General features: G+C 50.1%; 1 protein-coding gene across 1 annotated transcript; it reads right to left on the bottom strand.

Moving 5' to 3' along the window:
- Positions 1 to 2,231: 2,231 nt before the first annotated feature.
- RHBDL3 (rhomboid like 3) lies at positions 2,232 to 27,638 on the bottom strand. Its single transcript, XM_022595891.2, has 6 exons — positions 27,414 to 27,638; positions 24,103 to 24,251; positions 21,740 to 21,852; positions 16,119 to 16,219; positions 7,540 to 7,600; positions 2,232 to 4,591 (listed from the first exon to the last, which is right to left on the bottom strand). The coding sequence occupies exons 1-6, from the start codon at positions 27,636 to 27,638 to the stop codon at positions 4,320 to 4,322; spliced, it is 921 nt and encodes a 306-aa protein (XP_022451599.2). The 3' UTR covers positions 2,232 to 4,319.
- Positions 27,639 to 27,865: the final 227 nt, after the last annotated feature.

The raw sequence follows: 27,865 nt of genomic DNA, 5'->3' as shown, positions 1-27,865 counted from the left end.
TATTTTCCCCTTCTGTATGTGAACTGTCCATGCCCTTTTACCCTGAGAACATTCCTAATCGCTTCTCAAGATCAGGGTACTGACAGCCTCTAGAAAGACCTAAAGACTAGGTCATTGGGGTAAAAAAGGAAGTACCTAGGATATTTTGAAGACAATTCCTCCAATAATAATAGTCAAAATATTAAGCTCTCATTGGGGTACCGTGTAAGAGTGGAAGGGGAAGGCAGGGCACCCACCAGGACAGCTGGCACAGAGGTTCTTGACCTGAAACTATGGATGAGTTTCCTTATTCACAGCCCTTTCCCCCCAAATCGTACACAAAATTGTCTATCTGTGCATTTTTATGGGCAGAGAAATCGTGCTTTCATCAACCAGTCAAAAGAACTCAGTAATTCAAGAAACGTTAAGAACCACCAAGCTGGGCTTCCCTGGTGGCGCAGTGGTTAAGAGTCCACCTGTCAATGCAGGAGATGCGTGTTCGAGCCCTGGCCCGGGAGGATCCCACACGCCGCGGGGCAACTAAGCCCGTGAGCCACAACTACTGAGCTCACGTGCCACAACTACTGAAGCCCTGGCGCCCAGAGCCCGTGCTCCGCAACAAGAGCAGCCACGACAATGAGAAGCCCGTGCACCGCAACGAAGAGTAGCCCCCGCTCGCCACAACTAGAGAAAGCCCGCGCGCAGCAACGAAGACCCAATGCAGCCAAAATAAATAAATAAATTTATATTAAAAAAAAAAAAAGAACCACCGAGCTGGAAACACCAGCACCGAGCACGGATGTCCCATCTGTAGCGCATACATCGTAGACCCACCCCCACTGCTGTCCACACTCTCCCCCTCCCTAACCCAAACTGAGATGGAATAGAGTCCAATGCCAGCCCTTCAGGTCACTTCTTGAATAACCAATGGCTTAAAGAAAAAAAAAAATCTTTAATGGAATCTGTGCTCAAATGATATGTTACAACAAAAATATACACAATATACACAATATAAAAATATTTCGAAACAAACATTGCAGCTTGTGTTTTTTGTTTCCACTTACTCACGTCCTGGGCAGAGGAAGATCAGTGTTGGGCAGTTTTTTAAGGCAGAGGAGTTTCAGAGCTTTCCAGCCAGCACTGGGAGCAACATGAATGATGTCAGGAAAGGGTTTCCACTGCACCTGGGAATCATCATTATTTGCAAACTAAATTGGACACTGGGGAAAGAAGATCCAGGCTTGGCGAGCAGCAACTCCCCTAATCCTCTGGGCAAGAATGATCCTCATGGAAGTTGAGAATCCCATTAGCTGTCAAAAGCGTCTCATTAGGGAGCTTTTCCTAATTAAAAAAATGAATGATGAATGGTGTCATTAAAACGAAATTTCTCCTCTGAAGGTTTGTTTTCCTTTCCCCAGTTTCCGTGATTCCTCTTGCATTTAGGGAGGGAGGGAGTGAGTCTAGGGCTGCTGTTTGGGGAAGCTCAGCTTTCAATCTCTGGAGCCTGCGGATGAAAGGCAACTGGCCTCCACAGCCTGAAGATTCACTCTACCCTCTGCTTCCCAGCACCCTGGCCAGGTGGCCATACTAGAGGAGGGAGGACGGAGGACGACGGGGACGTGCTGCTGGCAGGTGCTGGGAGCTCGGGAACAGAGGGACTTGCCGGGGAAAAAGCCAGACTCCAAAAGTAAAGCCTTCTTACCGGACAGCTGTCTCCCGGCCCTGGGTTGGAGACCTGAGTGGTGTGGAGTGACTGCCGTCATCACTGGGCAGTCTTGCTTGGAGCGATGGTTGGGAGAGGTGGTGCAGGTGGGCGTTAAGCACAGCAAAGAACTTCAGGGCTGTTTTTGGACAGGGAGCAGCTGGGGCTGGAGGCCTGAGGTGTGGAGGAGGCTCCCTCAGCGCATCCCAGACCTTGCAGGGCAGACTTAACAGGATGGGAGACAGGACCTCCGCCTCAGGCAGTCCGTCTCGGTAACAGGCTTCCATCTGAAACTCTGAAGGAACTGGGTACTTCTCTGAGGGCTTTCTAGACTCTTCTGGTTCACAGTCTTCTTGCCCCTCTCCAGGCCGCACCAAACAAGAAGGCCCCTCTCTGCCCCCTCCACCCACATCCCAGAGCTCTCAGGTGCCAGGGTCTGGAGGGGAAGCCCCTGCCTTGCAGCCAGGCACCAGCAGCTTCTGTCCCTCCAGGAAAGGACAGCGCCACTCAGGGTTAGCAGTGGCGGCAGCCCAGGGCTGAGGCCCCCCACCCCGATCCTCACCCGAGCCTCTTGGCCCCCATTCCAGCTCAGAGTCTCCTAAGAAGCAGACTCTTCCAGCTACACCTGTCTCTCAGGAGGGCAGAGAGTGGCTGGCAGGGCACAGACTGGCACAGCTCAGCCACACCCAGGCTCATCCCCCACCCTGGGGCTGGCAGTCCTCAGCACAGCGTTGGCACAAGTGCAGCAGGACCTCGGGAGCCAGACGCGGGGACCAGAACCATCTATTGTTGGGCAAAGCCAGGGAAGGGCTTGGCATGGCTTGGGGGTGTCCCTGGCTAGGAAGACCCTGACCATTTATGTGCGACCACAATGGCCCAAGACCCCCAAATGCTTGGCTTGGCTGACTCTGGACCTTGGTATATTTAAGGGCTCTGACAGGCATGTGGCTGCCCCATTCCTGCACGAGCGCAGCCTCCTGGGCTGTCAGTGGCTGTGAGTTCCCAGAGCGGTATAAAGGGAATGGCGTAGTTTGTCAAACGCCATCCTCCCCACACCCTCCCCTCAGGGTGGGCACAAGCTTCTATCAGGGGTCGTTGCCTCAGCCTTGTTTTGCCACTTGTGTAATGGGTGGGGGGATGGATTTGATCATCTCCGTATTCCCTCCCAGCTCTGAGCATCTGAGTCTACGGGCTGCCCTCACCTCTGACACTCACCCAAGCACCCTACAGTTCTTCTCCAGTAGTTTTCCATCTGAATTGAGTTCCTTTTATGTAGCCTCCTGTGCCCTCAACTCAAAAGGGCACTTGGCCTCAACATTCCTGCTCCAGCCTCTCCTGCGCCCCCAAGGCTCCTAAGGGAGATACAACAGAACCTTTTCAGATAGGGAGTCTATTCTAGATGGGAATTGGAGCAGAACTTGGCAAAGGCGAGGAAAACCTCAGCATCCTGAGGGTCCCTGGAAAGGCCCGAGGTCTCCCTCCACCACGGCAAGTCTCCCACGGTCAGTGATTCTCAGAGAGGCTCCCGGGAGCCTCTCTGAGAAAGGCAAGAAAGCCCAGTAGCCTCTCTGAGGAAAGCAAGAAAGAAGGGGGCAAGCTTTTTCCCATCTCTCAGCACCCTCCTTCCTCTCATGCAAACTCCCGCCCCATCCCCCTCTGCCCCTCACAGCCTCCTCTGCTGCCTCCAACTGGCCTCACGTTGTCTTTCCCATCCCACGTGCATCCGCCCACCAGACCACACACACACACACACACACACACACTCACGCATGCACACACGTATCAGAACACTGGCTCTATAAACAAAGGACAGGCACATTGGGGGGTCAGGGCAGTGGAAGGGGAGGAAAAGGCCCTGAACTTAAGGGTATGGATGCTGGGGCACTGGTGTGAGATGTCAGCACCCAGGAGACACCCAAAGTGGATACCCTTCCTCGGGGGGGAACTTGGAACAAAGTTTATTCCCTCCCACTTGGGTTCCTCTCGCTGGGTACCTGCAGGGCAAAGGTGGGGCCTGGAGTTACAGAATCGGCCTCCTCTGCCCACCCCAGGCACTAGAGGCCACATCCCAGCACCCACTGACATGCATGGGAGGGCCCCCTGGGCCCCCCAGACCAAAGTCGACATGTCCTCCACCACCAGGCTCCCTTCCACTCTAGAGCTCCAGACCCAACAGCTATGGAGGGAACACTTCCTGGCCCACAGTGACCTCTGGGCTGGACAAGGGCCTGCCTGGCTACTACAGACTCAGGCCCTCCTTACGCGCTTAGGTGTCTCAGGGTGGCGATGAGTGAGAAGGCTGGTGCCCAGTCTATGACAAGGGAGGGGACCCCTGTACACATGGGACACGCCCAGCCCAAGGGGACGGCCACTCTCATCTCACCCCAGGCCTTCACCCTGGCCCGAGGTTTTCAGAACAATCTAGAAAAACTACAGAAGCCACATCCAAACCCTCCAACAGGTGCCTTTCAGAAAAATGCCTCCACTCTGTTCAAACCGGAACACAAATATTGCAGCGGCCCAGCGTCTCTTGTCCTCGCCTCCCTGGCCTCACTGAGCTGGTGATGAGAAAAAGAACACGGCTGCTCCTTGCCCGACTGCTTCTCCCTCCCCTCCCCGACCAAGGTCCTCCAGGCCCTTAGGGGGGCGGCGGCAGCTTTAAGTCCAGCAGGGTGTAGGCAAAGATGTTCCAGAAGACAGCGAACAGCACAAAGACGGTGTACATGGCCACAAAAATCCACCACAGCGACTGGTCCTGCAGCCTCTGCTCGTAGTTCCTCAGGATCACCACGCCCAGGGTGATGCCTACAGCCACGCCACCCAAGTGCGCCACGAAGCTCGGGTGAGGGCACGGGGGATAGGCTGATGGGTGGAATCGCAGCCACACGGCCCGCCCAAACTCCATACTCACTGCAAGGGGAGGAAGCACAAAGAAGTCACAGGAGGGCCACGGGGCGGGGGCTGAGCAGGAAGCCTTGCAGTCCATCCATTCATCCAGCCGTCCACCCACTAATGCATTCACTGCCCATCAGGCCAAGCACTGTTTGCTCTGTGCACTGGAAATATAATCGTGAAGATAACACACAAACCTCTGTCCTCCTAGAGCTTACAGGGTCTGGAGATGGACCAGCATATAGTTACGTATGTAAGATAATTTCAGTAAAAGAAATTCTATGGGGAAAAAAATAGGTGATTTAAAATCAAGGCCACATTTAAGGAGGGGGATTCTTTAGTTTGGGGAATCAGGACAGATCTTCCTAAAGGACTGACATCTGAATATCAAGAGAAGACCCTAAGAAGAGCGTTCCAGGCAGAGGGGACAGCTCTGTGCAGAAGCCCAAAGGCCCTTGCACCCCTGCAGGTGTGAGTCCTGCAGGTTCAGTTTCCCCATCTGTATCAAGTCTCAGCCTCTAGGTACCAGGCTGCACGGCCGGGACATTGATAACAACCTCAATACGTGCTAGCCCTTTACATTTTATAAAGTGTCTTCATGTACTAGTTCAAAACCCTTAAAGAACCCTCAGAACCACTGCTTCTGTGGTTGGAAGGAAGGGATGGAGGGAAAGAAGGGCAAAGAAGGAATGGAAATAAACAATTCCAACAAAGTGCTGGAATTTAACCTTAACGGATTCTAAAACGCCCCCATCCCGCTCTCCAATCCATCGTTCTTGCACGAACTTCTTGGGTTGGCCAGTCCAATGGGGATGTACTCTCTTGAAAGGATAGGTGCTGGGAAATTGTGCCATTTCATTACCTACCACCCAAAAAACACCAAGTGTGGGGATTCTTATCCCCATTTGACAGACTAAAGCCTTTGAGGGGAATTTTCTACTTATTCGTTACCAGTTAATTAACCAGGGCACCTCTCTCCACACTAACCGTCCCAGAGATGCCAGCACCTCGAGGGACGATCCTTCCCCAGGGGAATTGCCCAGCCTCCTGGCCTGGACCCTGCAACTCCAGGGGTGGCCAATAGATGGCGGAAAAGGAGTGGCGAGGGACGCCCACAGTGCCCTCCCACACGCCTCCCCAGGCCCTGGGGCATCTTCCTGCCTTTGCTTCACAGGCCCTGCGGTCCGCAAACGAGGTTTGAATGGCATTGGTTCCAGCTCCAAAACCACATTTCAGTTTTTATGCTGCTTGGAGTTGGATTCTTCTAAACAGCAAGACATCATTCTGTTCCTTTCCTTGCAAACAGACAAACTCAGTCTGAGCAAACTGGAGGCTATGCTCCCCAACTGCTCCCAGCCCACTGCCCCCCCCACGGCCCACCATGGCCCCGGCTCAAAGATTCTGTGAGTTTTAGGGCTGGAAGTTCCTCTCTGGGATTAGAGATCCTCCAACCCCATCCAGGAAACGGAGACCAGAGGGCCCTGAACGCCACGGGTACAAGGGATGTAAAAGTGGATTTAAGTGGAGCCCACCCAGGCCCCTGCTCCTTTGTTCTGGCTCAGTCTTCCTCCTCCCCACACAGCAAGTAGCTGACCCAGGCACAGACAGTCCAGGAGCTCCTGCCCAGCCTGGCTAAAGTGTGGGGCATTAGAGATGACACAGGCTGGCTCTGAACACTGGCTCCACCACCTCTAGGGCGGGTGACCCCAGGCAAGGAACTTCACGCTCTGAGCCTGTAAATTAAGCCTGACAATAATCCACTCTTCATAGCCATGTTCTGGGGACTGAATGAGAGTCTGTGTGTCCCTCTTCTCTCCTCTGTTCAGACTCATCTTTTCCCATCTCACAATGAGCCTCTTGGCCTCTGGTCTCATCCCCCTCACTCAACGTCCTCTTCATCCTGCAGCCTGATGAGTGACTGCAAACTCAAAACTGTCAGTCTCTCTCTTGTTTAAAGGCCTCCAGTGGCCTCCCAGTACATTCAAAATGAAGCCCAATTTTTCTCTTTGCATTTAAATCCCTCCATGATCTGACTCCAATGACCTCTTACATAATCACACACAGTCCTGAACCTCATGGGGCAGTTTTGTTAACTGACTTGCCAGCCATGACCCTTCACCCACCCCTGTCTTTGTCCCTGCTGCGCCTGAAGTGTCCTCTTGCATCCTGTCTATCTGGCAAACACCTGCCTGTCTTTCACACTCAAAATGCAGGTAGGCTGACTTCTCCCAACTAAGGCCCCCATGGCACCTGTTCACGGGGGTTCATGGATTAGCTACAGTTTGTGAACCTGCTGAACTGCGAGTTTTAGAGTGTGTGTATGTGTGTGTGTGCGCGCGCGCGCGTGCATACAGGCACTTTTCTGGAAAGGAATCCTGAGCTTCCAAGGAGATCTCAAAGGATCAACTCCAAGACCCAAAAGGTTAAGAAGTTATTTTTCTCACAAGGAAAAAATATTTTTTTCCATTTCTTTAATTCTTTATCTGTATGAGATGACGGATGTTCGCTAAACTGATTGTACTAGTCATTTCATGATGTATGTAAGTCAGATCATCATGCTGTACACCTGAAACTTACACAGGGCTGTATGTCAATTATATCTCAATAAAGCTGGAAGGAAAAACATTTTTTTAAATAAAAATACTAAAACCAGAAATTTTTTTGAAATAAAAAGAAATAAAAGCCAAAAAAGGTTATTCTTCTTGATCTGACCATCGAGCTGGACACTAATCCTGCATGCCCTTTCTCGTTGGCAGATTATATATCAGTGAAAAGTTGAAGAAAGGTTAGGTAGCAGCATCGTAGGCCAGACCCTCTCGTAACATCCCCACTGTGTTGCACATTGTGGACACGTCTCCCTTTTCTTTTTGACCACAAGTCCCAGAAGGGCAGGGACTGTGCCGTCTCTACATCTCCCAGGCCCAGTACAGGGCTCCCCTCCCCCAGCCTGCCCAGTCAGAACTTACTACAGATCAAGGCCACAGCCATCCGAAGCAGCTTGAATTGACACTTCATGCCTGACCAGTTCTAGGGAAAAAGGAGAGAGAGTTCCATTAGTTCCAGATCAGACCACTCCTCTGCAGAGGTAACCCGCTTAGGAAAATCTGACATTTAAAAAAATCATCTCCATTAAATCCTGAATGAGCCGGTTGTGGTTTTGTCCCAGATCACACCAGCATGGCTTTGAGATTTCAGGCAATGGTAAGTTTACTAGTGTCATAAAAGCTCTCAAGCTGCACGAACAGAGGAAGAGAATCTAGATCCTGGGAGATGACAGTCCTTGTTTCCCTCACACAGATGTCTTGACGGTTGCCTCAACTGCTGGGTCCCACGGTTGCAAGGGGATGCAGGACAGCAAAGCAAGCCAAGTTAAAGCAGAGCCATCAGGATGATAAAAGAACTCAAAATCCTCCATCTGAGGAACGAATGAGGAGACGACTCAGGGGTCAAGTTCATTGCCGTCAAGTATGAAGTGAGTCAACGCGGGAAAGGGCATATTCAGTGTAACCTGTAAGCGGAAGACTCAATGGATGAAAACTTCAGAGACTTTTTTTTTAAGCTCAGGATAAGCTTTCATTTCTAATAAGCTGAGCTGTCCAAACAAAGATGAAGTGATCCATGGGATGGTGAGTTTCCCAACATCGAGGGGTTCAATGGGGGCTTCGCATCACTCAGAGGGGATGCTCAAGAGAATCAGGCATTGGAAATGGGGTGGGCCAGATGGCCTTCAGACAAATCCCTCTTTCCCCTGAGAATCTCTGAAACTCTGAACCTCCAAAGCAGATAATCGAGTACAATTACTCACTTTACAAAAGGACTATTCAATTTACAAAAGACTGCGCCACAGGGCTCCTTTGAGGGGCACTCCTGCAGCGCTTTCAAAGCTCGATTCCATTTACCCAGAAGCAGAAATGAGCCTGGAATCTTCCTGGAACACATCAGTCCTAGGGTAGGAGGCAAGTGGGGACAGCGAGGGCTTCTGTTCCCTCCCACCCACCTCCCCTGCTTCTGCTGCCTGGCCCAGGCCCAGCTCAGGGGCACGTCTTGAACTCCTTTGACATTGGGGGACCCATGCGTGAAACTTGACAGAGGCCCTGAACACTGGCATGTACAATAATGTCTATGGAAGCTTCACTGGACCAAGCAGGATGCCGGGAAGCTGCCAAAAGACAGAGAAATCCTGCCACATTCGGCTTCTTGCCCTTTGCCTCCCTGTTATTCCCTATTATTCCTCAATGACCTGAACCTCACAAAAGGCAAGGTGAGTGACACGCGGCCCCTCTTTAGGTGGGGGAGTCTAACCTCTGCTTGCTGACATGTTCTGTGCTAAAGGAGCAGACGGCAGGACAACACTGTCACCTGCTGGCATCTGCCCCCAGGGGACCCTCGCTGGGAGACAGGCAACAAAACGGGAGTTGGTGCCCTCCACCGGATCTGGCCACCTAACCCGAGCTAGCTCATTTGGCCGAAGGTCAGTGGCCCCTCAGCTCCTCTCCAAGATGAAGCCCAAGGATGGGAGGGTCCTTGGGAGTCACCTGATGGGCCATCTCCACCCAAAGGGACACCCCTGCCAACAAGCTGACAAGATGGCCCTCCAGCCCCTGTGACCGGGAACTCACCACGTCCTGAAGCAGCCCCGTGAAGGAGCTCCACTCACTGAAAAGTTCTTCCTGCTATTGTCCAGGCAGGCTTTGTCTCCCTGTGAGGTCCACCCATGGGTTGTCATTCTCCCTTAAATGTGACACCCATGTTCACAGCAGTGTTATTCACAACAGCCAAAAAAGTGGAAGCCAGCCAAGCGTCCATGGATGGATGAATATAGAAACAGAAGGTGGTGTATCCACACAATGGAATAGTACTCAGCCTTCAAAAGGAAGGAAATCAAGACACATGCTACAACTTGAATGAAACTCGAAGACATTACGCTAAGTGAAATAAGCCACTCACAAAAAGACAAATAGTGTTTGATTCCACTTGTACGAGGTACAGACTACAGAGGTAGTCAAATTCATGGAGACAGAAAGTAGAATAGGGGTTTCCAGGAGCTGGGGGAGGGAGGAATGGAAGTTGTTAAATGGGTACAGAGTTTTTGTTTTGCAAAATAGAAAGAGTTCTGTGGACAGATGGCGATTCATATGGATATGGAACACTTCTAAGATCCCTTTTCCTCATAAAAACCCTCTGAAGGGGCTTCCCTGGTGGTGCAGTGGTTGAGAGTCCGCCTGCCGATGCAGGGAACACGGGTTCGTGCCCCGGTCCGGGAGGATCCCACATGCCGCGGAGCGGCTGGGCCCGTGAGCCATGGCCGCTGAGCCTGCACGTCCGGAGCCTGTGCTCCACAACGGGAGAGGCCGCAACAGTGAGAGGCCCGCGTACCGCAAAAAAAAAAAAAAAAAAAAAAAAAACCCTCTGAATATTTTACCTGAAGTCTCTTTCACTGTGTTCTGAGTGACAGTATCAGGCAGAGTTAAGTCTAGAATGTATTGGCCGCTCTCTCCTTCAGCTGAGGTCCAGGTCCCTCTGGGCCCTATCTGGGATCTGTCTAAAAAAGCACTGTCTGTATTTTTGGTCTGGCAAGACCACTGGTGTTGTGGCTCAGAATTCCTTTTTTCTAGTGTCCTCATTTGTAAATCTGAGATAACAACAGTACCTAACTCATTACCCACCTCATGGTTTGTTGCGAAGGTGAAATGAATTAATATGTGTAAAGAAGAACACTGTCTGGCACGTGGTAAGAGTCATCTATGCCTGATAGTATCTGGACCTGGGGCCAAGATGGTGAGTTTGCCCTGCAGAGCGGCTTCAAAACTTCAGAATCTCTGCTAAGTCAGACAGAGAAAGACAAATACTGTATGATATCACCTACATGTGGAATCTAAAAAAATTCAACAAACTAGTGAATATAACACAGAGAACAAATGAGTGGTTACCAGTGAGGGGGGAGGGGAAATATAGGGATGGGGGAGTGGAAGGTACAAACTATTAGGGGGTAAGACAGGCTCAAGGATGTATTGTATAATATAGCCGATATTTTGTTATAACTGTAAATGGAAAGTAACCTTTAAAAATTGTATAAAAATAAAAGAAGCTTCAGACTCTCAATGACCTTGGAGGAGGCCGGGGGGCTCCAGTTTTGCAACATGGCTCCCAGGACCAGCTTCATCTACCATACCTGCCGAGCCCTGGAAGGCTCTGAAGTTTGCCAAGCTGATCTAGTCATCCCACTCTGATCTGCACTTGAGGGTCCAGGTGGGCAAGTGCAAGGTCACAGTGAGTTAATGTCAAGCTTGACAGGGTTCCCAGTCCAGGGCTCTGTCCGCCCACACTTCCAAGGCAGGGTCACATTCTGTCTGTCCATGCTGGCTGCCCCCAGAGCTGAGCAAACATCAGTAAATGAGCAGCCTCCCAGCAGCTGAGGGGTTAAACTAGAAAGTCACTCCTTTCCACCAGCTGCCTCATCTCCCCCCCTCCTCCCCATTATTCCCTCCAATAAAATAAGCACAGTGAAACAACAGGAGAGAAGGAAAAAAATCTCACACAGAGCCAGCGCTGCTGCTGCTATAAATGTTGAAAAGCCTGCAGGCCCCTGGGGAATATAAACTTTTTTCAGGTCCTTTAATTTCATTCTCTACCAGAGCCTCACAGGGTGAGATGGTAACTCACCAACGACAAACAAGGCAGTAACCAGTCCCCTAGGCATCTTGCTCACCCAGTCAGTCAAGAGCTCAGAGGCTGAAACCCAGGAGAGGTTCTGTTCTCAGACGGCTTTACATAACCCCAGTGGAAACAATTTCTTGTCAAATCACTTCAAGAAAACCCAACACAGGAAACAAGGAAAGCGTGACACAGATAAAAAAGAAAGCACGACACAGATAAAATTACATTTTATTAAGTAAAAATCCTACAGAAGGATTTTTACTTAATAAAATGAACCTTATAACAGAAATCTTCTGTGACTTTTTGACAACAATCTTTCCTTGTGCTTTGACAGTATGGTTCCATTTGCAAAAATTTAGATCTCAAATGTTTTAGAAAAACATCTATCATATGGGGCAAAGTTAAAGAAAATATCTTGTATATTTAAAAATGAGGGCTACCCTGGTGGCACAGTGGTTAAGAATCCGCCTGCCAATGCAGGGGACATGGGTTTGAGCCCTGGTCTGGGAAGATCCCACATACCACGGAGCAACTAAGCCCGTGCGCTACAACTACTGAGCCTGCACTTTAGAGTCTGCGAGCCACAACTACTGAGCCCGTGTGCCGCAACTACTGAAGCCCACGAGCCTAGAGCCCGTGCTCCACAACAAGAGAAGCCACCGCAATGAGAAGCCTGCGCACCACAACGAAGAGTAGCCCCCGCTCGCCGCAACTAGAGAAAGCCCATGCGCAGCAACAAAGACCCAATGCAGCCAAAAATAAATAATAAAATAAAATAAATAAATTTTTAAAAATTAAAAATAAATAAATAAAAATGAAACTCTGTTCTATGGGCCCCAGCAAAAGGCAATTAATAAATTATTCAATTATGTGTGCCTTTACACTGCTAGAATTTAAAATAAGAAGTCCTGATTACAGGTCTTTAATGCCATCCAGATCATTTGCTGAAATATTTTTTAGATTTATTCCCTTGATGTAAACAAGCGTTTTGAAACTCAGAGTGTTTTTTATGAAAAATAAGACATACTTTAATTTAAGGCAGAATCTCTCACTTAAACAGAGTCCTGAGAACAGAAGTGTTCAACATTTTTCTGTTATGTATCTGAAGCATAAAGGACACGTTTTCAGATTATTCTCTGTACAGATATCAGGTGGAATTTATAAAGATAAAGAATTATATGTATAAAAATATATAGGGCTTCCCCTGGTGGCGCAGTGGTTGAGAGTCCGCCTGCCGATGCAGGGGACACGGGTTCGTGCCCCGGTCCGGGAGGATCCCACATGCCGCGGAGCGGCTGGGCCCGTGAACCATGGCCGCTGAGCCTGCGCGTCCGGAGCCTGTGCTCCGCAACGGGAGAGGCCACAACAGTGAGAGGCCCGCATACCGCCAAAAAAAAAAAATATATATATATATATATATAAATACACACATATACATACAGGGTCTCCCAGCTGTCTGGTGATTTGTCACATGAAAAACATTTTCACATCCAATTTTTTCATGTCTTTCTCACAACTACCTTGTGAAGAAGGGATTACAGATGACAGAACAGAGTCCCTGAGAAGTTAAGGGACTCAGAGCTATCAAAATGGTGATACCAGTCCTCAAATCCAGATTTCCTGGATGTCAAGTGCATGTTCTTTTTCCTTTTTGTTCTGATGAGGTGCTTTATTGGGACACACAGACAAGTCTTCATTTTGGAATTAAAAATCAATAGTCTAGGGCTTCCCTGGTGGCGCAGTGGCTGAGAGTCCGCCTGCCGATGCAGGGGACGCGGGTTCGTGCCCCGGTCCGGGAAGATCCCACATGCCGCAGAGCGGCTGGGCCCGTGAGCCATGGCCGCTGAGCCTGCGCGTCCGGAGCCTGTGCTCCACAGTGGGGGAGGCCGCGGCAGTGAGAGGCCAGCGTACCGCAAAAAAAAAAAAACAAAAAACAATAGTCTAAACATATACACACTACTATATATAAAATAGATAATGAACAAGGACCTACTGTATAGCACAGGGAACTCTACTCAATATTTTGTAATAACCTATATGGGAAAAGAAACTGAAAAAGAATAGATATATGTATATGTATAACTAAGTCACTTTGCTATACTCTTTTTTTTGTTTTGGCCGAGTGGAATGTGGGATCTTAATTTCCCGAGCAGGGATCGAACCCCTGGCCCCTGCAGTGGAAGTGCAGAGTCTTAACCACTGGACAGCCAGGGAAGTCCCTGCTGTACTCCTGAAACTAATACAACACTGTAAATCAACTATACTCCAATATAAAATAAAAATTAAAAAAAAAAAAGAACTCTCCCCATACATTTGCTAACATTCTGGGGAAAAACAAATCGATAGTCTATCTATTAGGTTGAACCACATGAAATTGCCAATGCTCAAATGCTTCTGACCCACAGAAACAGCAATTTCATATGGTGTGTCCTAATGTATCTCTGAATTGCTGGGCACTGAGCTAGCTTGGGTAAAGGCAGCCTCTTGATGAATGGAAACTGACCTAAAGAGGAAGTGAGTGTTTTTCACTGTCCAATAAGCACCACACAACTTTCTAAGGGAAAGGCTACCTTATGTCACACTCCAGGGGACCCCAAAGCTCCCCGTTGGTCAGGGAAAGCCACGTCCTTCTGTAAGACTGCTGGGCTCTTGGGTGGGACAGCTCATCTGCACAGCCACAGGCTACTTGCAGAAAGAAACATAAACTGGAAGAAAACTGCTCTCACACCCCCCTCCTCAACCCCATGCCCCAGCCCTCGGTCCGGGTCCTAGAGGTGGTCTGCCCTCACCACAGGAACTTCTGGGGCATCGGGGCTGCTTCCCAGGCGGTGGGAAGGGGTGGAAAAGGTCATCGTTATGAAGTCCTGTTTGCCTCTTCTTTCTTAGTTGTGTTGGCTCATCCCCTTCATACACAGATGCACCTTGGGGGGAAGGGGAAGGGGAGGGTGGCCTTTCCTCCCCCTGCAGAAAGGAATTGGGGCAGGGGGAGGGGGGAGTGGCAGAAGCAGAATTCAGAGGAAAAGCTGTATCTGGGGAAAGCTGTGGCACTGATACAGAATGACCCATTTAAAGAGCCATGTGAGGCGGCCCTGGGCTCCCAGGTGTTTAGCAGACCAAGCCAAGCACCCCGTGTGTAAACATACTGTCACACACCCACCCGCCCCTGCTGTAGCTCTCTTTCTCTCTCAGTGTACAAAGGGGACTTTGGCGCAAAGAAAGGGGATGGTGCTGAGGAGCAGGCTAGGTGACAGTGGCAATAATAATGAAGAAATGGGGGTGGGACTTCCCTGGAGGTCCAGTGGTTAAGACTTGTGTTTCCAAGACCTCCATAAACTGCTGTCACTGAGCATTCACACATCTGCCATGTGGGTGACGACAGTGATGGAGGAGAGAGGTGAGAGCAAGAAGACCCCAAAGAGAAGCTACTCCTTTCCTGACAGTCCCTCTTGCCCTCCCTCCGGTCCTTCTCTCCCTCCTTCCCCCCAATTTAGTGGGCACCCTCTGCCATGTGTCCAGCCCTATTCCAGGCACTGGGGAAAAGATGAGTAAGATCTGGGCTCTGCCTGGAGGCTCCTGGGCAAGTGGGGGCATCAGACAGGGTGAGCCAAGCACTGCCAGTGACTCCTCTTTCAGCCTCCAAACTTCAGACTGCTTCTAAAACAAGGAAGCCGTTTTGACCTCCTCTGAGACTATTAGGTGGCTTCCAATTGCTTGCCTCGAAGACCCTGTCTCTATTCTGAGTGTACCCCGGCCTCTTCCGTGGGGAGTCAGGAATTAAGTTCACACTTACACTGAGTGGTCATTTTCACTTTATGTCATTGATTCCATCTCATCCCATTTCACAGATGTAGACACTGAGGCACAAAGCAGTAAAGTCATTTGCCCAAGGTCACTCTTTAGGAAGTGGGTAGCTGGGATTCAGATCTAGGAGGAATAACAGCTCCTGCTCTTAGCTAGTTACACTAGATTGCTTTTCAGGAAAAGGCAAGGAAGAGCATGAGAAATGGAATGACGGCGTCCAGTCGCTTTGAAGGGCTGGTGGAGGAGAGCGACACTAGAATGACTGCCAGGAGATGTGGGTTCAAGTCCCCATTTTGCCACAGATTTGATTGTGGCTTTGGACAAATCACTTAACCTCTCAGAGCCTTCTTTCCTGTTTGGGACTTTTGATGAGATCATCTCTAAGATCCCTTTACTTTTTTTTTTTAATTTTTGGCTGCGTTGGGTCTTTGTTGCTGCAAGCGGGCTTTCTCTAGTTGTGGTGAGTGGGGGTTACTCTTCGTTGTGGTGCGCGGGCTTCTCATTGCTGTGGCTTCTCTTGTTGTGAAGCATGGGCTCTCGGCGCGCGGGCTTCAGTAGCTGTGGCATGCAGGCTCAGTAGTTGTGGCTCACGGGCTCTAGAGCGCAGGCTCAGTAGTTGTGGCACACGGGCTTAGTTGCTCTGAGGCATGTGGGATCTTCCCGGACCCGGGCTCAAACCCGTGTCCCCTGCATTGGCAGGCGGATTCTTAACCACTGCACCACCAGGGAAGTCCCTAAGATCCCCTTACTTTTAACAGCCAATGACAAACAACAAGTTACAATTACAACGCATGCTAGTGGTCAAGGATTTAAAGTCACTGAGTAGCAAACAGTTGGAATAGGAAGATGGGCAAAGCCATGGCTGGAGAAAATATGAATCATATATGGAAGGGTCCCACTGGAAGTATCCCGGCAGAGGGCGAGGAGTGTCCTTAAACTCAGCTACTGGCCAAGGCCACCTGGTGCTTGCCAAGCCCGGGCTGGAGCGTGAAGGAGGATCTAAACCCCAGCTCCAACAGATTAACGCCAGGCCCAGTAACAGCAGAGGGGAGGCCAAGAGAGGGCTGCTGGGACAGGGGGTGCTCACCATCACGATGTTGGCCAGATGGGCAGAGACAAGCGCATACACCCCTCCAGAGGAGCCCACCACTGGTGCGGTCATGTCAGCCACAGACACCGCCAAGGACCCTGGTACAGAGAGAGATGGAGAACTCAAGGATGCTGGAGTCGGCTCCCCACCCCAGTCCCAGGCCCTCGGATGCTGCAGCCTCGGGGCTGAGACCCCAGAGCAAGAGGCTCGCTCTCTTCCTCCCTTGATCGCATGTCACCTCGGAGCTTCCTAGAAGATTCATTTATGGCTGAAAGAACCATTTGGTTCAAACTTCTCCTTTTACAGCTGGGAAGCAAAGCCTCAAGGAGAGAAGTGACTTGCCCAAAGTAGAACTCTGCCACCCAGATCATCTTGCCTGGCAATCCAGCCTCCCCTTGTGCTATCTCAGGGTTCTGAGCAACGACAAAAATAGTAGCAGTAGTTCTTGCAGAAACAGCCACCCCTTATGGGGCACTGTGTGTCAGACACCGGCCAAGCATTTTACAGACATCCTTCCCTTTGACCCTCAGGCCCACCCTCTGAGGCAGGCACTAGTAGCCTCACTGCAGAGATGAGGCTGAGCCCAGAGTCACCTGGTAGGAAGGGCTGGAGCCAGGATATGAGTCCAGGTCTGCCTGACACAAAGCCCGTGTGCTCTCGGCCTCTCTAGCAGCCACTCCCCAAAATGGGTCAGAGGTCAACCTCCACCCTCTACCCTCCCTCTCCTCAACAGCATCCAAAAACCTGCCTAGCATCACCTCCAACCGAGTGAAATGACAACAGGCCAACAGGATCTCCAGAGCGGGGCTTCTTTGGAGGAAAAACGTCCTTGAGAAGTCCCGGGGAAGAGAGAAAGATGATGTCATACCCTCTGGGGGAAAGGAATGGTAGAGACTCTTGGTCTGGGGGATGATAAACTTTCATCCTGGGAGGGAAGCTGGGCAGAGAAGAAGATGGGAAATGTGTTGTTCTGGTCTCATTTAAGTGTGATCAATGCTTTGGCTTTCAGGGAAGGACACAGGAGACTAAAAATAACTGGGAGTTAGAACCCAGGGCTCAGAGGATGAGAGGTGGCTGGCCTGGGTGAGTGTGCAGAAATCACCACTGGAAAATGCCCGCAGGCTCAGAAGCCAATTAGCTGCTGCCTGGGTGGAGAGAAGAGGGACAGGCAGAAGGCCAAACTCTGCAGGCCCTACAGGGCTGGAGGGTTCACTACTTAGCAGGAGGCAAGGCCCGGCCCGGGAACCAGCGTGCCTGACACCCTGGGCGTGGAGAGGCCCCTGCAACGTCATGTGCCTTCTCCCTGGCTTGCCGTCACCCCCAGACCACTCTCAAGGCTTCTTGTCTCACTGAGATCCTTGGAGGAAGAGATCCCCACAACAGATTCTTAGTCTCAAGGGGAATGTCATCTCTCAGGAAAATACAAACCATCATGAACTAAGGACACCCAAGTCCTTCTCCCCTCCCAGGGCAACTATAAATCTTTCTTCTCCCCTTTCATGCTTTCCCTCTGGCTTTAATTAGGTATTGATCTATTGTCAGATAACTTTCTTTTTTTTTTTTTAACTGCCTAGCCATGGGGTCAGCCCTATATAACAGGAAAAAGAAAAAAAAAAAAAAATCCCAGGGTGGCCAACGGGCAGGCAGTGGGATCTGCATGACAAAGGATTCCCACGCTCTCACTCTCCCTGGCGGCAGGGCTGGCCGCAAAGGCTGCACTGCAGGGCTGCACAGGGCTGGCTGCCCATTAATTACCGTCTGGACAGAGGAAGCCCCAGCCTCCTCGGGGCTGGCCTCTCTCCTCCACGTGAGTCCCCACAAACCGGGCCAGATTCTGCTCCCTCGGCCTCCCTGGTGGGATCCACCAGGACAGGGAGGCGGCAGGGAAGCCCCCAGGGTCCAGCTTCCGTGCACTGACCTTTCCCTCACCCTAAGGATGGATGAGAGTCCTGACCCCAGGACCAGAGGTCAGTCTGGATTGGGGCAGGATTATGGGATGGGGGCGTGACTGGTTACTTGTGTGACCCTGGGCACAGCTCCTGAATTCTTTGGGCTTCAGTTTTCATATCTGTGAAATGAGGAGGTTAGTCTGAGGCTTTCTAAGTTTTGAACAGTGAGACACTGTTTTCAAAGAAACCTGACTCACACCCCTACCCCACGGTGCAGAGAGCTGCTCTGGCTGAATGGGGATGGGACCTTGGGAGTAAAGTCTGCCACCCACTGGAGGGCATCTCAAGGGTTCCTTCCAGATCAGAAATACAATAATCCAAGTCTTGGCCTAAGATCCAGGGTCTGAGGTTCGGATCCTGGTTCTAGAATCTGGAAGGTGACAATCTGGATCCACCTGCCCTCCATTTGTGGTAGAAAGACTTTCCTTGGGCTTCCCTGGTGGCGCAGTGGTTGAGAGTCCGCCTGCCGATGCAGGGGACGCGGGTTCGTGCCCCGGTCCGGGAAGATCCCACGTGCCGCGGAGCGGCTGGGCCCGTGAGCCATGGCCGCTGAGCCTGCGCGTCCGGAGCCTGTGCTCCGCAACGGGAGAGGCCACAACAGTGAGAGGCCCGCGTACCGCAAAAAAAAAAAAGAAAGACTTTCCTTAAGTGACTGCAGATTAGACCTGGACTATAGGGACTAAGAGAGGTCAAGTATAAATGTACGTATGCATATCAATAAAGTAAGACACGTCATCCCAGGACAGAAAGCCAGGGCCAGGCAGGATTCCCGATGAACGGAATGGATCACAGTTCAATAAAGGCCAGTGTGAACTCCTGGAGGTCATGGGGGCAGAGGACGGGGAGAGAAAGGCGAGCCGGAGTGACACGCCACACCTGTACACAGCAGCAAATCAAAGGATCAGCGCTAGTCAGGGCTATGAATTTTCCCCCAAAACCCTGGGTCCATGCCAGCACGGGGATGAATTGGTGACTTTGCCATAATGCACAGCTGCGATAATTTTAGCCTGGAAAATTTAAAGCAGGTGTTCTCCAGCATCTCCCTTAGCCGTTAAAAAAAACCCCAAACAAATCCAAATAAAAACTGGCAGAACATCTACCTTTAAGCAGTACAACTTTATTTATGTATGTACTCTTTCACTTAGTTTACAAATATTTGTTGCTTACCATGTACCAAACCCTGTGCTAGGCTCTGGGGATGCATCCATCGCTTCTGATCTATATAATCTATCATAAAGCTGGGCAGAGCAGCGAAGAGACTGGATCTTAAAGCATTTAAACTCAGCCCTGTAATCATTAGCCAGAAGTGAGATGCACGTTGGCTTTCAAGCATTGGCTAGAAGCACCGGGCGGAGGAAGGGTTTCCACTCCAGTCCTAGGGCTTCTTGGCTGAGCAAATAGAGTCATTTTACCTCTTTGAACTGCCTATAAAATGGGGGTGTCAGCACCTACCTCATAGGATGTTGTGACGAGAAGAGCAGATAACATACGTGTGAACCATTTATCACATACCTGGACTACCAGACACGCTCAGCAGGGGTTAGTTATTATTGTTACAAAATGCGATGGCCTTGGATTTGGAATATTTTCATTGGGCAGGAATTAGAGAGCAGGGGTCAATGTCTATTAAGACCTCCCTTGGTTTCTGACAAATTATGTGCATAAAGGATAAGGCCTGCCTTTTAATTCTCGTAACACTGTGATAGTGTTAGAGCACAGCCTTTGAGGTCAGGTAGCCTGGATTAGAGCCCAGCTCCACCACTTATGACTGTATCTTCTTAGGCAAGTCACTTAGCGTCCCTAAGTCTCGGTTTCTGTATCTGTAACAGATGGAGAGTTAACAGTTCCTGCCTCATGGAGTTGTCGTGGGGATTAAAAACAGCCTGCACAGGACAGGGACCTGATAAGTATTGGCTATCCGGTCAGGGTCTGGCTGTCTGAACAGGACCCCCTCTCTGAGGAGGGATGCACACAGAGCAGAGAGGGAGGAAGGGGTACAGGCAGGTCAATCAACTCAATCCTGGAGATCAGTGACTTGATGTGCGGTGACCAGAATGCCCTCTGCTCTGAATCAATGACTCAGATAGAACAGCACATGTAGTTTGCTTTGCAATACAGCCCCACACCCTCAGGTTTAGTTGGAAAGCCCCCGTCTGCCTTTACACCATCTCCTTCTGCACTGGCATCACTGGGAAGTGATACCTGCACTGTCTTCCCGCTGCGTGTCATCTGGTTTGGGCGAGGACTGAGTCATCTTGAATCTATGTCTGTCTTCTAGGTTACTGGCACTCCCATCTAATTAACTACCAACTGCAAGTGTTACGAGCATCTTTCCTGTTCCTCGCCATTAACCATCTGGGTCTCTGAGTATGTCGGCATGGAAAATGTGGCTCTAAATCCCCAGATGTCGACACTCAGGGGTGTGTCAGTGGCTAAGTAAGTCTGGCACACAGAGATGTTCATCAGACCTTTTTTCAAGGATGCAGACGGTGCTGGATTCTGGGAGAAGCTGGTGTGAGTGCTGTCCAAGGTGGCCAAGTTCTTAACCTCAGCACGGGAGTGAAGGAGACGGCACTGGGCCAATCTCCCAGGCTGAGGGTTCACGAACTAGCAGACCAGCCTCTCATGGGATGGGGGTGTGTGGTGGGACCCTTCCCTCTTTGATTCCTGAAGTCATTCCACTTACTTCCAGGGTCCCTGCCTGACCACTGTTTACAAAGCTGACTCTGCCCTGCTCTCCTGATGACAACTTCAATGCCACTCAGAAAGGATTAAGATCTTACTTAAACGTACACACAAAGCTCCCCTGGGTACAGCTGTCAGGGGGGAAGAGCTGAGGCGGCAAACCTTGTAAAGAGAAAAGCCAGCGATAAAGGTGGAAACATCACGAGGGAGATCCCTCTGTTCAGAGGCCCAGTTGGTGCAGACTTTTCCTGCAGAAATCTGCTCCGCTCTCCCCACCTCATCCCAGTGCACCTCCCCTGCCACTGGGGAGGGGATAGGGGGCTGGCCACTACCCTCAAGCCCACAGTGATTACTATCATCACCAGCCACGTGTGCTGAGCCAGCCAGGGCCCCAGACTCCTCCAGCTGGCACGAGTGCCCACTGCCTCCTAGGCCAGACTCTCTCCGGCCAGCCGTGGGTCAATCAAGGGCCAGCCCGGGCAGAGGCAAGATCCCCCTTAGGGTACAGGTGCTGGCCTGGCCAGGGGAGGTACCTGGCTCCAGCCACTCCTTGGATGTCCCCACAGGGATCTCACCTCCCTTGCACGGTTTATTTCATACTTCACCTCACTCCACCCTCCTCACGCACGCCTGGCAGGCAGATCTCATCAGTTCCCTCTTAAAGCTTAACAGGGCCAAGAGAAGGTAAGGCATGTCCCCAAGTTCACACAGCTGCAACACGGCAGTGTGAAGACTGAAACTCCGGTCAGTCTGCCTGTTCCAAATGCTGTGCTCTCCCCTCCTTTGTCACCACATGCCTCCCTCTCTGGGTGGCAGTTCCCAGTATCCCCAGGGAAGTGGGGAGATTTGCCTGGAGGCCAAGCCTAGTAGTCAGGAGCCTGGATGGTGAGGGTCCTCTGGAAGTTGGGGCTTGCTTGACCTCATGGGGTCTCCTAGCCGCCCTGGGGAGGTTCACCCCTGGGGACACGGGGCCCACCTGCCTACCTGCCACGACACCAGCCACATAGACAAGCGCAATGCGGGTTGCTCCGTGCACCATCTCCAGGGGTACCCCCACCAGGAGCTGCAGCACCACGTTGAGTCCCAGGTGTTCTATCCTGTACAGAGAGATCACATTCATTCATCCATTCATTTAGCATGCCACGATGCTGGGGATCCAGTAGTGAACAAGACCCTATAGCTGGGAGACCTGGTGGTCTAGTGGTTAGGACTCAGTGCTTTCACTGCTGTAGCCCGGGTTCAATCCCTGGTTGGGGAACTGTGATCCCACAAGCCGCGCTGCATGGCCAAAATTAAATTAAAAAAAAAAAAAGACCCTATAGCTGCCTTTGAGGAGCTCACAGTCTAGGGGGTGGAGAGGAAGGAATTACAATGCAGACAGACCATTTTAGAGTGTTCCTTCCACCCTCCCTGCCAGCTGGGACAGGAACACAGGTACAGGGCTGGGGGGTGACTGGCAGTGTCTGCACTTGCCAATGAGGGGCTAACAACCGTCAAGATCCAGCAACTCTAGGGAGGGTGGGAGGGAGGGAGATGCAAGAGGGAAGAGATATGGCAACATATGTATATGTATAACTGATTCACTTTGTTATAAAGCAGAAACTAACACACCATTGTAAAGCAATTATACCCCAATAAAGATGTAAAAAAAAAAAAAAAAAAGATCCAGCAGCTCCATCAGTTGACACAAGAGAAGCTGAGGCTGTGTGACTTAAAGTCACACAGCTGGTTAGTGGTCAGGCTGGGACCACGGCCCTGGTCTCTCATGTGCGGGACCTGGTCCATTATCCAGGCTACTCAGTCGCTCCGGCTCGCTATTGTATTTGTAAGACCTACTGATATTTAAAGAGAAACAGGTTTTCCAAACAAGTGCAAGCACGAAAGACATCTGTTAGAGCTTAGTATATCAAAGTTATCCTCCAGTTCCTGTGGTGTCCAGATCTTCGCTCATGAGGAGACTGAAGCATGAAGTGCCTCCCCGACCCTGCTCCTCAGCCTGTGAAGCTGAAGCTGGGACACAGCAGGCAAGGCATCCATCCGCTCAGGCTCAGAGTGGAGACATCCATCAACAACCATCCAGAAGTCTCCTCACGCCAAAGCACCCTTCCCAGCACGTGCAGCCCGTTAGGGGGTGGCTCTTGTGCCCCCTTTAGCGGCTCAGCAGGAAGGGAGGCTCACAGTGGAGCTTCCTCTTGGCCACTGTGGGTCTTTCTGCCAAGGAAAGAGCCATGGGGGCCGGGATAATCCTCTCCCCATTGGCAATCCCAGGGACAGGCACCCACAGGGCTTTCCCATCACTTCTCTAGAAGAGTCTGTAGAAGACACCGCAGAGGTCTGGTGTCTGGGGACTCTGATTTCCCAACTCCATGCTTCTACTATGTAAAAACAGTCTCCAGCCAAGACCATGCTCTTCAAGGGACTTGGACCTGGGTGGTCGCCTGGTCCTTATCATGGGGTAGGAGGTACCAGTGAGAACTGATTGCACTCCAGGCCCCAAAAAAGGCCACACGGCTCTACAAACAGAAACTTTAAGTATTGCCAGAGTTCCTCAAGAAGACTCATGCCACCATATTGCGAGACCTCCTTTCAATAAATCTGTCCTTTATTTCACTTATGGGGCACTCACACACATGGTTTATGGACAATGAACCTGGCGGCGGACCACATTTCCCTCTTTGCTTTGGCCGCTAGGAAGTTCAGAATAAATTTATAACCCACTTACAGCAAGTACATAGCATCACATGCTGTGTATATGCTGAAAAGCTCTCTGCTGGCTTTTTAGCATTTTCCTCTCTCTATTTTCCCTTTCCCATACACTTTTTTTTTAAATAAATTTATTTACTTTATTTATTTATTTTTTGGCTGCCTTGGGTCTCCGTTGCTGTGCACAAGCTTTCTCTAGTTGCAGCGAGTGGGGGCTGCTCTTCATTGCGGTGCACATGCTTCTCATTGCGGTGGCTTCTCTGGTTGAGGAGCACAGGCTCTAGGCACGCGGGATTCAGTAGTTGTGGCACACGGGCTCAGGAGTTGCAGCTCGCAGGCTCTAGAGAGCAGGCTCAGTAGTAGTGGCGCACGGGCTTAGTTGCTCTGCGGCATGTGGGATCTTCCCAGACTAGGGCTCAAACCTGTGTCCCCTGCATCGGCAGGCGGACTCCCAACCACTGCGCCACCAGGGAAGCCCCTCCCATACACTCTTAATAATTTACTCATACAGTTTGGTATTAGATAAGTTTCAAGAAGCCACCTCAAATCCTGTGTCCAGGTAGATAAAAATAAAAAATATATTTCAATCCAGGCTCTCTGGACCAGTTATTTTCCCACAGGGACTCTTGATAGAGTGTACTCACCCCGCATGCATGAAGATGTAGGTCAGGTAACGCCAAGCCTGTGCTCGGAGCTGTGGATGGTAAACCAGTGAGTTCTTCAGGTATCGTGGATGGGTTACCTGCAGCACAAATTGGTCCAGCGACACCCCATTATAGAGGAAAAAGGCAACCTGGATGAGAGCACAGAATGAAGAGAGCCTGTTACTAGATGTGAAACTGCCCAGGAACCCCTCTTGTGCTGACCTTTGGAATCCCTACGGAAGGAGGGACATCCCTACGACCAGAGCCAAGCTAGCTCTGCACCATCTCTTACCCCACTTCTGTTCGATTATTTTGTTAAATGTTCACAAAATGGTCTCTGCTCACATTTCCTCGGTGTTAAGCAGGAAGGGTTTGTAGGATTTTAAACTTTAATTCAGATAATAACTCACATACCCACTTGGGGGCTGAGGCAATTCCACATAAGTTGATTAAGAAAAAAAAAACTGTGGTAAAATACACATAAGGTAAAATTTACCATCTTAACCATTTTAAGTGTACGGTTCAGTGGTATTACATACATTCATAATGTGCAACCATCACCAACATCCATTTACAGCATTCTTTTCATCTCGTAAAACTGAAAGAAACTCTATACCCATTAAACATTAATTCCCATTCCCTGCCTCCCAGCCCCTGGCAATCACCATTCTGCTTTCTGTTTCTATGAGTTTGACTACTCCAGGGACTGCATATAAGTGGAATCATACAGTATTTGTCTTTTGTGGTTGGTTTATTTCACTCAGCATAACGCCATCAAGGTATAGCCCTGTTGTAACACATGTCAGAATTTCCTTCCTAATAATCCTCTGTATGTATCTACCACATTTTGTTTATCCATTCATCTGTCAATGGACACTTGGGTTGCTTCCACCTTTTAGCTATTGTGAACAATGCTGCTATGAACATGGGTGTACAAATATCTCTTTGAACCCCTGTTTTCAATTCTTTTGGGTATACACCCAGAAGTGGAATTGCTGGACCATGTGATTCTGTTTAATTTTTTTGAGGAACTGCCATACTGTTTCCCACAGTGGCTGTACCATTTTCCATTCCCACCAACAGTACACAAGTGTTTCAATTTCTTTGAATTCTCACCAACACCTCACATAATTGTTCTTTTTTTTTTTTTGGCTGCACTGTGTGTCATGCAGAACTTCCCCGACCAGGGATTGAACCTGTGCCCCCTGCAGTGGAAGCGTGGAGTCTTAACCACTGGACCGCTGGGTAAGTCCCACATAAGTTAATTTTAAAGATGACTGATGTGTACTTGTTTAAGCCCTAAGAGAGTATTTATTTGAACTATTTTTTCCTGGAACTCTTTTTCTTTCTTTAAATATTATTTATTTATTTGGTTGCGCTGGGTCTTAGTTGCAGCAGGTGGGCTCCTTAGTTGCGGCTCGCCAGCTCCTTAGCTGTGGCATGTGAACTCTTAGTTGCGGCATGTATGTGGGATCTAGTTCCCTGACGAGGGATAAAAACCAGACCCCCTTCACTGGGAGCATGCCACCAGGGAAGTCCCCTGGAACTCTTTCTAGAATGCAAAATTCACGTCCCTTAATTTTAAGGATGTCTCAGGTATTGATCTGGGCTATAGAAGTGATGTCTTCTCCAGTAACTGATAGGGGTTTTGCTCCTATACTAAATGGTCCCAAATTCTTGTGTTTCTTTACGACTCAGGTTTGCTTTTACATTTTCTTTTGTCCTCTCCCGCAATGCCTGGGTGTCAGCATGTTGTTGACCAGGTACTACAACAAGGTTCTTACTTCCTATTGTTGGTTGGTAGGGGGACCCTTCTAGTAGCTTCCCACCATGTTCACTCTGTTATGGACTCAGAAAACCAGGTTACTAGAACTGTATGTAAAACAAAAACCTTGGGCTTTAGTATAAGGACTCTGAAACAGTTATTTCATCATTTTCCAGTTTCTTCTAGATTGGTGGCTCGAGATTACACAGCTGAGGTTTCTGAAAATCTGAAACCAATCTGGACACAAGATCTGACTCCTCTGGATGACCTTGGGCAAATTATTTTAATTTACTGGTCCTCAGTTTCCCCATCTGCAAATGGGGATACTAATTCTTACACTTCCACGGTGATCGTGAGGTTTAAAAACGATAAAGTACGTGAGGAGCAGGCATGCACTGAGGGAAGGCAGCTGTAATTAGTGTGTGGCTAAGCCCTCCCAGGCTGAGCCTGGGAATGGCTCAGGCCTCCCAGCAGCTGGACTCCCGGGGCTCTCTGGGAGCCGTTCTGTCCACCTAACACCATGAGTACAGGTGGCCTGGGAGCAAATACAGCTTCCAAGACAGCTTGTTATTATTGGTCCTCAAATAGAAGTTAATAAATAAATAGACCAACACAGTAAGTGCTTGGAAAACAAGTCCAAGAATATCTCAGAAAAATCACAACTTCCACATGTACTTGGATGAAGCCAGAACAACACAGGAGCTCTAGCCTGCAGTCCAGATATTATGACTTAGAAAAAAAGAAGAGCGACGCCATGAAGCTTAATGATCCTGCGGTTTGATTCAGCAGGAACTTTACAAGAACATATGCAGGGGCGGTAAGTAGGCCCCTGGTTCTGGAAGAGAAACGATGGAGATTATAAAACGCCCAAGGGAAGCCAAGCATTGGTTCGTTCAAGACCTGGGGTTGGGAGGCCCGCTGGTTCTTGGGCTGAGGAGCGCAAAGCATTCAGAGCTCCTCATACAGGAGCGCTGATGCAGGTGGTGCTTTGGATTCTGCGGCATAAGCATGAGACTTTTAGAATAACAATAGGTATGGATGATTTCCTAAGGGGAGAATGTTCTTGCAAAATACGTGAAGCCCACATCTACCTGTTCATATAGGCTCCCTCCCATATGTATTTGTGCAATGCTTTTGTGTTCAGAAAGCACCACCTGCCGTTCTCTGGCTCTAAATAGGGGAGTCCTGTGGGAAAAGGAGGGCAGGTCTGGTTATTCCTACTTTACAGGTGTCCCAGGGGAGCACATGACTCGTCCGGGTTACTCACTCCAGGAGGAACTAAAAGAAGGTGTCTTCATGAGTTAGCCTGGCTAAATCCCCCGAATCAATGAACTAGTGACATTGTTTTTGCTGCTGTTGGTGGAGGTGGTCACACGGGGATTTTGCTGCAGGGTAATGATCTCTGTAATCTCTCTATGGTCCAGGGGTTATAACAACACTTGCGTGCCCTGTAACAGGGCCTGACTTGCAGTAACTTGCCCTTCCCCTCGTGATCTCAGATATCCTCTTGACCCTCCGGCAGCCCCTTCCCCACCCTCGTCCTTGCCTCCAGCAGCGTTACTGTGATCATGAACCAGGGCGGTGGGCAGCAGGTGTAGCTGTCGTAGTACCACTTCCGGTCAATCTCCCGGGGCAGGGTCTCGTATGCCACGTGGCGGATCAGTCGCTGGGAGAAGTTCAGCCCCTTCTCCTCCAGCAGGGCCTTGCTGCAGAGCCTGCGGTTGCCCTGCAAGATGGCCTGGCGGAAGCTGTTGGACCGCTTGTTGCTCATCTACACAGGAAACAGGGCAGGGGAGGGGGGTCAGAACCGGAGTCTCAGGGGAGCCCCATCCCGTTTTCCCAGCCAGCACATTCCTTAGACCAACCAGGCCTGATTCTACCTTCCTCTTTCTTCTGTAATAATAGTTAACAAGAAGTTAAATGTAATAGTTAACAAGAAGCAATATTCACTGAGCTCTTATGTGTCAGGGGCTGTTCTAAGCACACCACAGCTTGGCT

The sequence above is a fragment of the Delphinapterus leucas genome, chromosome 19, assembly GCF_059928025.1.
Source record: "Delphinapterus leucas isolate spDelLeu-1000000601 "Yukka" chromosome 19, BTC_Dleu_Yukka2, whole genome shotgun sequence".
NCBI classification, from domain to species: Eukaryota; Metazoa; Chordata; class Mammalia; order Artiodactyla; family Monodontidae; genus Delphinapterus; species Delphinapterus leucas.
Note: the sequence above shows the minus strand (reverse complement) of the source record. Positions and strands in the feature narration are given on the sequence as shown.